The sequence below is a fragment of the Mustela nigripes genome, chromosome 14, assembly GCF_022355385.1.
Source record: "Mustela nigripes isolate SB6536 chromosome 14, MUSNIG.SB6536, whole genome shotgun sequence".
NCBI classification, from domain to species: domain Eukaryota; kingdom Metazoa; phylum Chordata; class Mammalia; order Carnivora; family Mustelidae; genus Mustela; species Mustela nigripes.
The window spans coordinates 62,576,154-62,591,021 of record NC_081570.1 but is presented as its reverse complement, the minus strand read 5'-3'; the positions used below and the strand labels follow the sequence as shown (position 1 = coordinate 62,591,021).

Genomic DNA, 14,868 nt, shown 5'->3' with positions numbered 1-14,868 from the left:
ATGATAATTTAATTTCTCTGCTTGACTTATTTCACTCAGCATAATCTCCTCCAGTCCTGTCCATATTGGTACAGAAGTTGGGTATTCATCCTTTCTGATGGAGGCATGATGTTCCTATTATATATATGGACCACGTCTTCTTTATCCATTCGTCTGTTGAAGGGCATCTCATCTCTTTTGAATGCCATTTCTTTATCTAATAAGCTTTCTAGTCTTGTCAACCTGGATATAATTCTGTGAATATAATTCTGTGGATATAATTCTTTGAATGCTAGCATTCAAACATGGATTATACCATTATGACAATAGTCCAATTTGAATCCTCCAAAGTTGCTAACTTCCAGTTTCTATATTTCAGACACTTATAACTTCCCCATATCTTACAATGGTGAGACTCTTATATATTGTCACTTTCTGAAGAGATATAGTAAAATTCTCATCCCCACTGGAGCATAAACTATTCAAAGGCAGAGGCAGGGTCTTGCTATTTCTTTGTGGGCCTAGTGCTATTCTATTAGCATGGGACAGGTGCCCAATAAATTCTGGTTGAATGAATAAAAACCATACAAAACTATTTTATTTTAAAATAGTACATAAATATTACAACACCATTTCTACAACCTCCCTCTCTCAAAACACAGTGCAAAAATTTGTAAAATCAATGGTGTTAATTTTTCATAGACTTGAGATGTTCAAGTTTGTATTTTTTTAAAAGATTTTATTTATTAATTTGAGAGAAAGAGTAAGAGAGAGCACAGGTTGGCAGGGGGGAAGGGGCAGAAGGAGAGGAGAGAGAATCCCAGCAGACTCTGCCCTGACCATGGAGGCCAACATAGGGTTCGATCTCACGACACTGAGGTGAAATCAAGAGTCGAATACTTAACCGGGTAAGCCACCCAGGCACCCCTCAAATTTATGTTTCTATATGAAGCTTTTAGATTCTGTCTTCTACTTAATATTTACCTTTCCTTTCTTCACCTGCTCCACCATACATCACTATGACATATTACAGAAGCTGATATGGAAAGAAATTGCACCTTTCCTCATTCAAAGGATAGTGTTGATCTGGACAAAGGAGATGAATCCAAGAGGCAGGGTTATATTTAGGATGACATTGCTTGAGATGATATCATATGGATCTTCTTTATTCAAAGAACTTGGTCATTTTTGGGGGGTGTGGAGGGATTGGCTTTTAAAAAAAGATCACAAATAAAAAGAGACAATAGTATATGTTGGGAAATGTGACATGACATAAACAGGCATAGCAGGTAATTGCATGATGAATTCAGAAATGGCACAATTATTGTCAAATCTATTCTTTACTTCCCTTTGTCTGAGCTATATTATTTGGATGCCACAACTTTTGCAAGGAATTTGTGCTTTAGGTTTCTTTTTTTTGGGGGGGGGGGGTTAAAGTGTAGTTACTACAAATATGGATAAAGTATTCAGTTTTATTCTAAAATATGTAGCACATTACACTAATTTACACTGTAGTATTCAAGACATCTGTTAAGAGAGAATTTAAAAGTAGGACAGATTATATCTGAATATCTGGAACAAGGCTGAGTTAATTGAGGGGAAGATTGAAAGGGAGGAACAGGTGAAAAAAAGTGAGTTCAAGAATCCTGGAAAATATATGTATGTATGCAGAGAAGGATGTCCATCGTAGTGGTAAAAGCCCCTGGGCCATCAAGTGGGTAAACATTGAAACAGCCTTGGGCCAAAATTGTCTGGGTCATGTTTCTTAAAAGAGTGGTGTGAGACTCCTGCCAAATATAAAAATCAGTGATCATCTATGAAATACTGTGGTTTTAGAAGGGATACTTCTGTGGGCATTTTGAGGTGCCTAAATTTCCTTCGTAGTTCAGATTATTTCAAGAAATATCAATGATTTGGAAAATAATTTCTTCTTTATTAATCACAACTTACCACCCATTTTATTCTCATGTGCCAGCATCTTTCAGGGCTCCCATTTCTATAAGGAAAGGTATTCACATTCACGGACTGTTATGTGACAGACACTGTAGTGAGCATTTGAGTATCATGTTATTTCTCACAACAGCCCCGTGATGACACTCTGTCCCATTTTACAGCTTAGATGACAGATACAGCAAATGTGACACAGGCCACAGAGGGACTGAGGGTCTCTCTGACTAAGCTGTGGCCAAACAGAAAGCAGAACTTGATTTCATCGGTCTGAATTGTACTTTTTTTTTAGGCTATGAGTTTTCAAACCTTCTACAGTCTATAAAAACATATACCATTTCTGACTACTGAAAGTGCTTAATTTCCTCTACTCTGTAACCTTGTGTTGCTTTTGAGTTCATAGACCTTTGTCATTTTATCTCCTAGCCTGTACCACTTCAGTGGTACCTGTCCTGCCAAGGCTGTCCCTATGAGGGATGCCTGGGACCCCCAGGCCTGGCCCTCTTCCGTACCATCATCTTTTGTGAAAGATGCTGGACTACATTTTCTGGCCCTTTCTCTCTTGACTTTCCCTGGGCCTTCCCTTACTCCCCTATAATTTTCTTTAAATTGTGGCTACTAGAACTGCAAATAAGGTGACTCATGAGTAGGATAATGATTTTTATTTTGTTTTCAGTACTTGACCATGATACCCAGAATATGGTTACCTTTTCAGACTCAACTGCAGTTCTTCTTTTGGATGACATAAAAGGTTACAGATGATACTCAGTTGAGTATAAACTCAACCTCGAGTATTACTCCTATAAGGGTGTCTAAGTGGGACCCAACCTGGGCCTTTTACATGGTAGTCAGGGGTCCCATTTGCCTTCCTTCCTGCTTCTCTAGCTCCACCTCACCTCTCCCAGCGTCTGACCCATTGTCTTCTAGCCATGCCAGCTTTGATTCTCTCCTGTGTAGCCAAGCTCCTTCCTATCATACGGTCTTTGCCCATGCTGTATCATTTGTCAAGATTGCCGGCCATCATGCCAACTCTAATTCATCCTTTAAGTTTTTGTTTTCTTGTCCTTCTTAACACCTATCATATACCATTTGGAAGTAAATAACTATTGGTGTACTTATTTGCTTAAAGTCTCCATCCTGATGTATTACAAATAACTCCAGGGCAGGGATTCCTTTGGTCACCTATGTAGTCTCAGTGAGTAGCATAGTATTTGATAGCAGATAAGAGGTCAATGAATTTAGAATGACTAAATTAAGAATGAGAAGAAATAATGACCCTATGGGCATAGTTGTGCACACTATGGGTCCAGCTCTCCCCTTCAGCAAGACTGGCTCGTTCTCAGATTGTGCAGGCTTAGTATCACATCTGTCTTGGGTTTGCAGACTGCCAGGTCTCTGTAGCAGGGATTAGTGAAGCCAGGACAGAGAGAGAAATGATGTCAGCAGAATGGCCAATGGCCAGCCACCTTGCTTCTTGCTGTTTCCCGAGTATGACAAGTTCGGGTAAAGTTTGAGTAGGCAATTGCACCAGAGGTTGACAGGCAGGACACAGTAGTGAAGGTTCCAGCTACCAGAAGGTGCTGGAAATTCAGAGAAATGGCAGCACTGTGACTCTGAGCATTTTTTTATATTCAGACCTATCCAAGCCAAAGAGTTGGTGTACGGAGAACAGGATCCAGGGCTGGCAGAAGTTAGGCAGAACCTCAGGGCCAAAGCCAGCCACGTGAGTTCAGGAAAAGAAATGAGATTTGGGGTAAGAATCCAAGGCAGAAGCCCAAGTTCTCCATTTGATGGGCCTGACACAGTGGGTAACCAGAGGCAGCTAGCAGAAATGCTAAGGCTGCATAAATACTGGGACTCATTCCTAGTACTTAAAACCCAGGATATGGACAGAAATTAAGGTCAGCCTTTGGGTTTTATTCTTGATTATCTACTGACTAAATGTATATTATGCATATTAAAAAACCAGCTCTGTGGGAGGGACCATGCACTTCCATGTAAATACCTAGTTCTTTTTTAAATTAAAATGTTTTTATTGCTATAAAAGCAGCTTTATGCATATTGTAGAAATTTAAAAAATATATCAAAGTAAAATTAAATAAAGTACTACAGATACAATCACCACTGTATACAACCTTTCTCATATTTCCTTCCAGATCTGTAGTATTTTTTATAAGAATTTGCTTTATGTGTTGTTTGCTACCTGCTTTCTTTTGGCAGACAGTTTCCACTTTTCCAGTTCAACAAATGTCAATTTTATCTAATATTCATTCTATGTTCAGATTTCCCCAATTGTTCCCCATGGATGTCTTTATAACATTTTGTCCAAATCAGGATCAAATCCAGGGACAAACCTTGTATCTGATGGTTATGTCCCGCAAGTCTCTAATCTAATTAGCAAGGCCTCCTTCTCTCCTAATACTGACCTGTCCTGCCAGTTGTCCTGCTGAATATCTCACTTTCTGGATAGGTTTGGTTCCTTCCAAGGGGTATCATTTACATTGTTTTTTTAATTTCCTATATTTCCTATAAGGTGCAGGTTAGGTTTTAAGGCTAAGTGATTGGTGGATTCCTGTCAAACATTTTTGTACCAGAATACATTCTAGGTATGCTGTAGTGATCTCCATTGCCTCCAGTCAGGAGAAACATAATATCTGGTTGACTCACTGTTAGTGATGCTGAGCTCGAATGCAGGACTAGGTTCCTGGTTGTTGTTGGTGTTCTTGTTGTTGTTCTTCTTCTCCTCCTCCTCCTCCCCCTCCTCCTCCCCCTCCTCCTCCCCCTCCTCCTTCTTGTTCTTCTTGTTCTTCCTCTTCTTGTTCTTCTTCTTTCTTCCTCTTTTTCTTCTTAAGATTTATTTATTTATTTGAGAAAGAGAGAGAGAGAGAGTGTGTGTGTGTGTGTGTAAGTGTGTGTGAGAGAGCAGGGGCAGGAAGAGGTAAAGGGAGAGGGAGAGAGAGAGAATCCCCAGTAGACTCCCTGCTGAGCATAGCACCCAATGCAGGGCTCTATCCTATGACCCTGAGATCATGACCTGAGATGAAATCAAGAGGCAGACCTTTATCCGACTGAGCCACCCTGACACCCTAGTTCTTTTTAGTAATGTTCCAGACTCGGACACAGCAGGAACATGACTCTCACCAACTTCCAGCCTGGCTCCACTCATTGCTACTCCCTCCTCCAGCCCTTTCTCCAACCAGACTTTATCATTATCCCCCTAAGCACCTTTCAAGCAAGAAAGACTAAAGGGAATAAAGGTGGTAAAAGATAAAGCAATCAGACTGGGAAGTGTAGGCCAATAGTTCCCCTCTCAGGCTATTTGCTGATGCTCTCGCACTAGATATAAGAAGGCAACAGCATGCATATCCAGGAGCTCATCTCGTTTGAGGTTGCAGTCTTCCCAACAATTACCAGGTTCAAAATAATTCTACTTTGGTGTGTCTATGCATGATAAGGCAGTTATATGTATGTCTACATACATTCATGATGTATGAATGTTCTCACAACTTTCTCACAGCTTTTGAAAAAGATAAAATGTTATATAGAAAGCTGGCTCAGCCATCTTATGAAATGATCACATGGAAAGAGAGAGAGAACTTGGATCTTTTAACTCAGAAGGAGTCAAAATTATATTGTATGATATTCAGTCTGGGTAATGGGAGGCCAGCATCTAGGTTCTGCTTTGTTTGTTTGCTTGCTTTTTTTTTAAACAGTAAGACTATGCAAACTTGGTTATCTTCAACACTCTGTTTTTCCATTCCTTATCTGAAAATGGGAGTAATTACACTCCTAGTGTACAGCCACAGAGGATTTAACTATGTCTGTAAAGCACCTTTATTACACTGAGTAGCCAGTTTCCTTCTCCTTCAACTACTGGGACTGAGATTACTGATCTGCTTCCTGCCCTACCCAGCACTGATTGCAATGACCCTGAGTCTGCAGGTGGAGTTCATTGGTGTCTATAACTGGAGAAGTTAGGGAAGATCAGTCAGGAGCTTGAGGCAGAGGCTAAGCACTTATCGTATGAGCTAGCACTTGATTAGAACAGTGTACTCTTGGGCCATTCACAAAAATCACTGTGACGTGATTTTTTAAAAGATATGGCTACAAACCTCAAATTTTTTGTTCTTTAAATTATTTTTGGCATATGAAAGGCAAGTCTAGTTACTTAGGGCCCAGGAATAGGAATAAAGCAGCTGATCCTGGATGTTGACATTTTATTTTCTCTCTCAAGTACTCAGCCTTGAACATACATGCTTTTAAGTCTAATAAAACCAGTGAGAGATGGCCATTCTTACCACATTTGGGAGGCTTTATTTGGCTTTTCAGATGTTAACTCTGAAACCTATATGCCCCGAGACAAACCTGGGAAATTAAATAATGCTTGTCATCCTAATGAATCTGGTCCAGAATTCCTATTTTAAAGGGGATCTGGTGGGGGATGAGGGAAGTGTAAAAAACTTTATGAATAATCTTTATTTTTGTGATACATTGCTAGTATCAGAGGCTGGAAGCTGTACTGGTTATGAGTGGACATAAGAGCTACACAAACCTGTTTGAATTTCAGATCCATTGCTTACTAGCAGGGTGGTGACTCCACGCAAAGATTAGACCCTAAGTTTCACATTGCCTCTGGGAACCTCAGCTTTTCAGTTTTAGAGGAGAATTGATTATTATGACTACAGCAAGGGATGCTGTGAATATTAAAAGAAATATGTAAATGAAACATGGCTCCTAGTGCATAATAAGTATTCAAAAATTGGCTGCTATTTTAATTATCATAATCTTTCCTAAGGGAACACAGTTTACAAATGCTCACCTTCCCTAGAGTTTTTATCTCAATTCTGACTCTCCATGATTTTCTATTGTTAGATTGATGAGAAGCATCCATGCTTAGACTATGTGTTGTAATTTCTGCTATTGGCTCTATAGTGGGAATTTTTTTTAAAGACTTCACAAGTGTGTTAAAGTACCAGAGAGTGGAGTGTTCATAGAAAGTATTAATGTTTTTGTTTCACACATGTGTGGGATTATTTGGGCAGTAAAACCTTAGTGTGCTATCATTGTTCATTATGGAACTTGCCATAGCCACCTCCCTTCCCCCCCAAAACCCATAAATTGTATCTTCCAAATTGAACCAGTTGTGTTACTAGTTACCATGTGCAAGCTACTGTTAAAGCAAAAGGTCACATGCAATTTGGCTGCAGAATTCCAGTTACATCTTTTTTCTCTAGCCTGTACTTACAATTCTGCATGTAATTGAGAGTATTTAATGCATGTTAAGTTTTTCATGACTAATACATCTTCTGAGGTGAAAGCATGAACATAAAGTGAAAGTAAACAAAGCATCTTATTTCTTGGTGCTGAATTTCCCGAGACTGTGCATATCGCCCTGTACAGGGCGTGGATGAAAGTGGAAGTTTTATTCCTCCACCTCAAACTTCTTACCTTCAGTACCTTCGTGCAACTTTTCTTGGACTTCCTAAGATTAAATGCTCATGATTAGTGACTTTGGGTATTGAATATATGTTCAGCTAGTCCGACTGACCTTATATTATTCTGTGTGTTAAAGTCTAAGAACTAGAATTTTTATGTCAGAGAGAGATGGGTATGGAGCTTCAGAATCACCAGTCCCTACAAATAAAGATTTCTTTGCCCTTGTGTTTTTTCCTAGAAGAACAACCAGACACTTCCTTAGACGTTGAGACCTATGGTAAGTCATAGTCTGAGTGTTAAGTGATAAGTTAGTCTAAGAATTCTTCATGACAGTCCATCATTTAAGAAATACATAATTCCTTCAAAATCTAGGAACACTTAAATATTTGGCTGGTAAAGATCAATTGCTGATGGCATGTTTGGTCCTTTTTTCAAGAGGCTGATTTCTTCTTTCTGAAGGGATTTCCTCTCATTAGAGTTATTAAAAAAAAATATCCTTCAGAAAGAACATCATATAGCTCTTGATGCTTCATTAACCCAGGCAACCCCCATATCTTGCTTTCTTCCCATCCGTGAATCCCAGCTTATGACCCTGACCCATGTGTCTTATTTAAATCTCCCTTTCTAACAAAGATGTCTTGTCAGGCTTCTTGGCTGTTTCATGACACTGTATCTTACCCAGTCCTCTTTTTGGGACACCTGCCTCATTCCTCAGCTAACCCCAGAGAGTTGAGTCTTGCTATGCAAAATATGGTCTGTGGACCAAAGCAGGGGCATTACCTCTGAGCACTTCTAGAAAGGCAGAATCTTGGGCCCCAACCTAGTCTTACAGAATAAGAATCTACATTTTCACAAGTTCCTCAAGTCATTCATGTACAAATGAAAGTTTGAGCAGGCACTGGTTTCAAGAGTTGTTCTTCCTTGATGTGCTCTCATTCCCGAGATATATAAATAAGTAGTTTTCCCCTGTGACTTCCAACAGTACTTGGACCCCAAATCCTCAACTGAAAGGGTTATCACATATGCACTTTCCTATCTCTATTCTCAAAGCCTCTTTATTGATGCTTGTTAGGTTTCATTGTACCTAGGCAGATATTCTAAGGTTTGTTCTTAGACGAATAATAGCATTTTATAGTCTTCAAAGTTCCTTCTCACAGATTTTATTTGATCACATATGATCCTGTAAGATGGGAAGGTAGGTAAAAAAATAGTCATTTGTAGAGGCTGTTTTATAAATTTCCATTTGTGTTTTTCTAAACTTGGGGTGGAAAATATACAAGCAAGTACTTTTTTTTCCTATTTTGGAAAAAATAGAAGCCAAGTCTTTTGGGCTATCAGAAATCTGTGAGTGAGTTGTTTTAACTCCAAATGTATCATGATTCAAAATGATGTTTTACTGCTCAATATGATCAGTTATATTTTCATTCATAAACCTTGTATTAATGAGGATATAGTAATTGGGACTATAGTGAAATTATCATTTTTTTGACAAAATTCTTGAGCTAAATGGGCCAAAGAAGAATAAGCCTCCACTTCTGATATAATAGACCAAGGAGAGAAGGACCCTAGAGCACTGCTTCTGCTGGGATGAACAGGAGTTTTCAAAGAAAGGGGAAAACTCCAATGTAGAATATTGCCTTGAGACCCTTTGCAATTTCCATTCCTCGGAGAGAAGATATATCTGGGAGATTCACTGCTGAACCATGGGCCAGGAGGAACTGTTGGTTTTGCAAGCTCTGGAAGTGCAGCTATATTAGAGGAAACACCTCCAGATCCTAAGAGTGTTATACCCAGGAGTTGGGGGTGAGTGGATGAATAGGCATGGCAGGTGTATTGGATGTCATTTTTGGTCTTTTCTCTTTGACCTGTTCACTCAACATTTACACTTCTTTTGAAGAGTCTTATGTTAAAGAAAGCTTAACTGTATTTAATAATGTAAGTGAGCGTGGGAGAATTGGAATACTGTTGAGGTTAGCCCATAGGAAATATTCTTCAGCAGCCTCCTCTTCCAAAAAAAGCTGGGAGCCAGAGAAGTTGGTGACTTTGTACCAAGGGCTCCACCTGCTCTGATCTCACAAGGAAGAGGAACTCTTGTCCTCTTGAGGCTAGTAGCTCCTTGAGGGCCTTTCTGTAAAATCGTCCCTTGTCCCTCTGCCACCGTTCCCACCGGCATACAAACATGCCTAATGACCAGCTCTGTGAAAAAAACTGGCGAGGCCTCCATTGACCCTCTTACCATCTTCCACCTACCATTCTATTTCTTTGCTTTTTCTCATAGAAACTCCTAGGTGGCTCAGTCGTTAAGTGTCTGCCTTCAGCTCAGGTCATGGTCCTAAGGATCCGGGGATTGAGCCCCACATAGGGTTCTCTGCTCAGTGGGAAGCCTGCTTCTCCCTTTCCCACTCCTCCTACTTGTGTTCCCTGTCTCACTGTCTCTCTCTCTCTGTCAAATAAAAAAATAAAATCTTTAAAGAAAGAAGGAGGGAAGAAAGAAGGAAACTTCCCATTAATGTTGTCTTCAGGGACTGACTCCTCCACTTTCTTCCCTCCTATCCTCTCATTACCCGACACCAACTGGAACTGTATCTGCGCTACTTCTGGGAAACACCTTTTTATATATTTCTGAGAACATCTCTCTTGCTCCTCCAGTGGAGAATTATTCTCTTTCTCACCTTATTCTCCTTCAGCACATGTTGCCACTCTCTTTTTTGTAATATTTTCTTCTCCTTTCATGAAGGAAGCCACAGAAACCAGAGAGCCACACTCTTCTGGTTTCCCTCCTTTCTCTCTGATGTGTCCTCTTCCTTTGCTCAATCTCTAACGTTTAGAGTCTGAACGTTGGAGAATACCAGGTACATTTTCTCTTTTGGTGTTCTGGGTGATTTCGTCTTGTCCCATAGTTTAAAGACCATAAACAAACTGCTTACTTCTAAATTTATATGGCTGGCCTTGATTGCTCTATCTTGCTCCAGAATCATTAATTCAGCTTGACAGTGCACCAGATCCATCTGCCTGTCTTCCATCCCCCGTTCTCTCGTCATACCATCTCCACTGTAAGACTTCATTCTAACAACTGTGCTTTGTATTTAGATACTTACAATAGCCTCCTCAATGGTTTTTATGCTTTAGTTATTGCCCTAAATACAGTTATGCTTTCTTTAACATAAATCCATTCTCCACAGAAGAATCCATTTATATAACATATAATATATATTATATAATATATAAATTTTACATATTATATGTATTTGTTCATAATATATGAAATTACACTTTATTTAATGTACCAATTTAGTCAGTTTTAAAATTCTTAGTACATAAATGGAGCAATCATTAGAGCAAATATATTAGCCCAGTGGACAGTGCACTATTTTGGATATTGGCTATTTTGGCCTTGCCTTTTTGACCCCTGTAATTTGCTTCTGACATTTTGACCCAGTTTAAACCTGAGGATATTTTGGCTGTTTCTGTACACCAACATTTAAATCTGATTTATACTAACATTAATGAATTGGAGTCAGTAAACTATTCTTTTATTTGATGGGCAGAGTAAACTCTATTAGTTAACTTGATTCCTTAATTTTTTTGTATAACAGTGTTAAACTATTTATGGCTCTATCCTTTTTTATTCTACCAGGATTATTTTAATTAGACTACCATATTTTCTGTGTCAATTTTAAAATAAAGACTTGATTCATTGATTATGTTTTTATCCACATTAAGGTTCATCAACTTTATTAAATATTTTTGTGGTTCCAATTCAGTTTTTCCACATCAAATTTTTATAAGATGATATGATTCTTCTATTGATTTTTGATCAATAAAATTTTTACCTTATGTTTTACTTAGTTTATTTTTTGTTAATTACTACTCTAAAAATTAAATTACTTCTGAAGTCAATTTTTGCAGTTTTTATTGTTATTAATAATATGTGATTCTTCAAACTATTTTTTTAAGGTTATTTATTTATTTATTTGACAGAGAGAGGGATCAGAAGTAGGCAGAGAGGCAGAGCAGAGAGAGAGGGGAGGAAGCAGGCTCCCTGCTGAGCGGAGAGCCCAATGTGGGGCTTGATCCCAGGATCCTGAGATCATGACCTGAGCCGAAGGCAAAGGCTTAACCCACTGAGCCACCCAGGCGCCCCCAAACTATTTTTTATTAAAAAAGAAAAATGCTTCACTATATATATATTTTTAGCATTGATAGTTTTATTTTGTCATTATAATTTCCACTTAATCTAATTTTACTTGGGTCAAGTTGTATTTTGTGCTAACTGTCTTCAGGGTCAAAATGCCAGGGTTAAAATACCAGCTTTAATCTTAATTGCTCCTTATTTTTTCTTTTAGACTATCAGTGTTAGATAGAGCTGTAACAATTGAAAATTACTCTTAAAACAAGGTTGACTCCAAGTACAAATTCCAGAGAGCCTAGAGGGATCTTGAGGGGAACAAATGTAAACTTAAGAAAAAGGACACATTTCTTTTTTAGGCAAAACATGTAAAGTTGACTTCTCATTTCCTGGGAAAGAGCTCTTTACATACCTTGAAGCTTTTATTTCCCCCTGGCAATCCAAGCTGACTTTCTCCCTCTAGATAGTGTTGACTGCCTCTTGGCACAAAATATCGCAATCAAGTATTCTACATTTGTGTGAACAAAAGCTCTTAGAAGAAGGAATTGATAAAAATATATGGTCTCCTTACACTGTTAAATAGGACACCCTTCATTTTAGCTTTAGATAGTTTGCTTTAAGTAGGTGCAATGTGTATATCTCTCATTAATAATTCTTGAAATGGTTTGGATTTTGCCTGCCTACTCTTCAAAATTATTAAAAATGGATAAAGTTGGGGTACAACATAGGGAGAATTAAGATGGCAGAGAAGTGGGGGACCCAGGGCTTTCCTCAACACAGCTCAACACAGCTGTCACACACAGCTGTCAAACACACCTGTCACAGCTGTATTGTAGTCAGATCACTTAGAACACCCAGGAAATCGATAAGAGTTTTGGAAACAGGATCTCCATGATTTGAAGGGAGTATGTGAGTGCATGGAAGGGAGTTGGGGGAGAGAAAAACTCATGCTGCAGAAGGAAGGGAGCCCTTTCTGCAGGGAGAGAAAAGAGAGAGAAAGTGAGAGGGGTTGAGAGAGTGTCCTCTCTCTTTTGGGTCTGCACAAGAAAATCTCCCCACACTGCAGACTGGTGAGTGAGGAGATCTGTGTATCACAAGTGTGTGACTTTCAGTGGAGCGGAGCTGTGGCTCATGCTCCTGGGGAGGAGGGTGCCAGCCAGAGAATGCACAAAGTGGTGTAGAGGTCTTCTGGGTCACACTGGGAGAAAGCATTAGTCTCTCCAAGGACAAAAAACCCTGTAGGCACTAGCAAATGGCCTTTCAGGGGTAGGGGACCGTGGTGCCTGCACAGGGTGAATAACTTGATTGGTGCTTTTCCTGGTGTTGCAAAGTACATTCTGTGCACTGTGCAGGCATGGGATTGTTTTTTGGGACAAAGGACACTAGGACAGCATGGTGGGGAGCCTCTACTCCAGAAGAAGGAGTGGATCCATGTGGTGCCCAGTCCTTTAGGATTTGGAGTTTTGAAACCTAGCTGTATGCCAAAAATAAAATGCAAGAGAGCTGTGGTGCTACGAGTGCAGACGGCCCTTGCTTTTCTGTGAAGGCTTTCTGAACTGCAGGGGGTGTGAGATCTCCTGTCCAGGGATGAGGGTCAGATGGCTCTATTTTCCCTTCACCACCAACATGGTAGGACTTCAGAGAACTACAAACACAGTAGCCCCCAGTGGAGGTGGAAGCTGCTTACACCAAACCCTGTGCCTGGGAAGGGCATATTTACTAGGGCAGAACTGACTCTGAGCCAGCACAGAGGGCCTTTCCTCCTCAGAAGACTAGCACAGATAGCATACTGCATGTACCAAGTCTACTGAACATTCAGTGCTTCAAAGGCTGACCTGGAGTTCTGGTAGAAATGGGATGAAGCTGTATTTTTCTTCTCCTCCTCCTCCTTCTCCTTCTTCCTTCCTTTGGAATCAGGCTTACAGTTTTTTCCTTGTTTGTTAGCTTATTTTTTCATGTCCTTTTCTCTTTTTTTTTGGTCAGTTTTCTTTCTTTTATTTTCTTTGTTTGTTTTTTTTCCCTTTTTATTTGGAATCAGCTTATAGTTTTTTTTTTAATTGTAGCTTTGGGTTTTTTAAAAAAATTTGTTATTATTATTTTTTTATTTATTTCTTTTCAGTGTAACAGAATTCATTGTTTATGCACCACACCCAGTGCTCCATGCAATCCGTGCCCTCCTTAATACCCATCACCTGGCTCCCCAACGTCCCACCCCCCAATCTGAGGTTTAAAACCCTCAGATTGTTTTTCATAGTCCATAGTATCTCATGGTTCATCTCCCCTTCCAATTTCCCTCAACTCCCTTCTCCTCTCCATCTCCCCATGTCCTCCATGTTATTTGTTATGCACAACAAATAAGTGAAACCATATGATAATTGACTGTCTCTGCTTGACTTATTTCACTCAGCATAATCTTTTCCAGTCCCATCCATGTTGATACAAAAGTTGGGTATTCATCCTTTCTGATGGAGGCATAATACTCCATAGTGTATATGAACCACATCTTCCTTATCCATTCGTCCATTAAAGGGTATCTTGGTTCTTTTCACAGTTTGTCAACTGTGGCCATTGCTGCTATAAACATTGGGGTACAGATGGCCTTTCTTTTCACGACATCTGTATCTTTGGGGTAAATACCCAGTAGTGCAATTGCAGGGTCATACGGAAGCTCTATTTTTAATTTCTTGAGGAATCTCCACACTGTTCTCCAAAGTGGCTGCACCAACTTGGATTCCCACCAACAGTGTAAGAGGGTTCCCCTTTTTCCACATCCCTTCCAACACTTGTTGTTTACTGTCTTGCTAATTTTGGCCATTCTAACTGGTGTAAGGTGGTATCTCAATGTGGTTTTAATTTGAATTTCCCTGATGGCTAATGATGAACATTTTTTTGAACATTTGAACATTTTTTCATGAACCTGTTAGCCATTTGTATGTCTTCATTGAAGAAGTGTCTGTTCATATCTTCTGTCATTTTTTGACATGATTATCTGTTTTGTGTGTGTTGAGTTTAAGAAGTTCTTTGTAGATCCTGGATATCAGCCTTTGTCTGTACTGTCATTTGTGAATATCTTCTCCCATTCCGTGGGTTGCCTCTTTGTTTTGTTGACTGTTTCCTTTGCTGTGCAGAAGGTTTTGATCTTGATGAAGTCCCAAAAGTTCATGTTTTCTTTTGTTTCCTTTGCCTTTGGAGACATATCTTGAAAGAAGTTGCTGTGGCTGATATCGAAGAGGTTACTGCCTATGTTCTCCTCTAGAATTCTGATGGATTCCTGCCTCACATTGAGGTCTTTTATCCATTTTGAGTTTATCTTTGTGTACAGTGTAAGAGAATAGTCGAGTTTCATTCTTCTACATATAGCTGTCCAGTTTTCCCAG

General features: G+C 39.4%; 1 protein-coding gene across 1 annotated transcript in view; it reads left to right on the top strand.

Moving 5' to 3' along the window:
* The window catches only part of SLC44A5 (solute carrier family 44 member 5), a 398,499-nt gene that overhangs the window by 174,618 nt on the left and 209,013 nt on the right, over positions 1-14,868 (top strand). Inside the window, exon 2 of the mRNA XM_059376880.1 lies at positions 7,601-7,639. Coding sequence (XP_059232863.1) covers positions 7,601-7,639 — 39 coding nt within the window. The remainder of the gene's footprint in view (positions 1-7,600; positions 7,640-14,868) is intronic.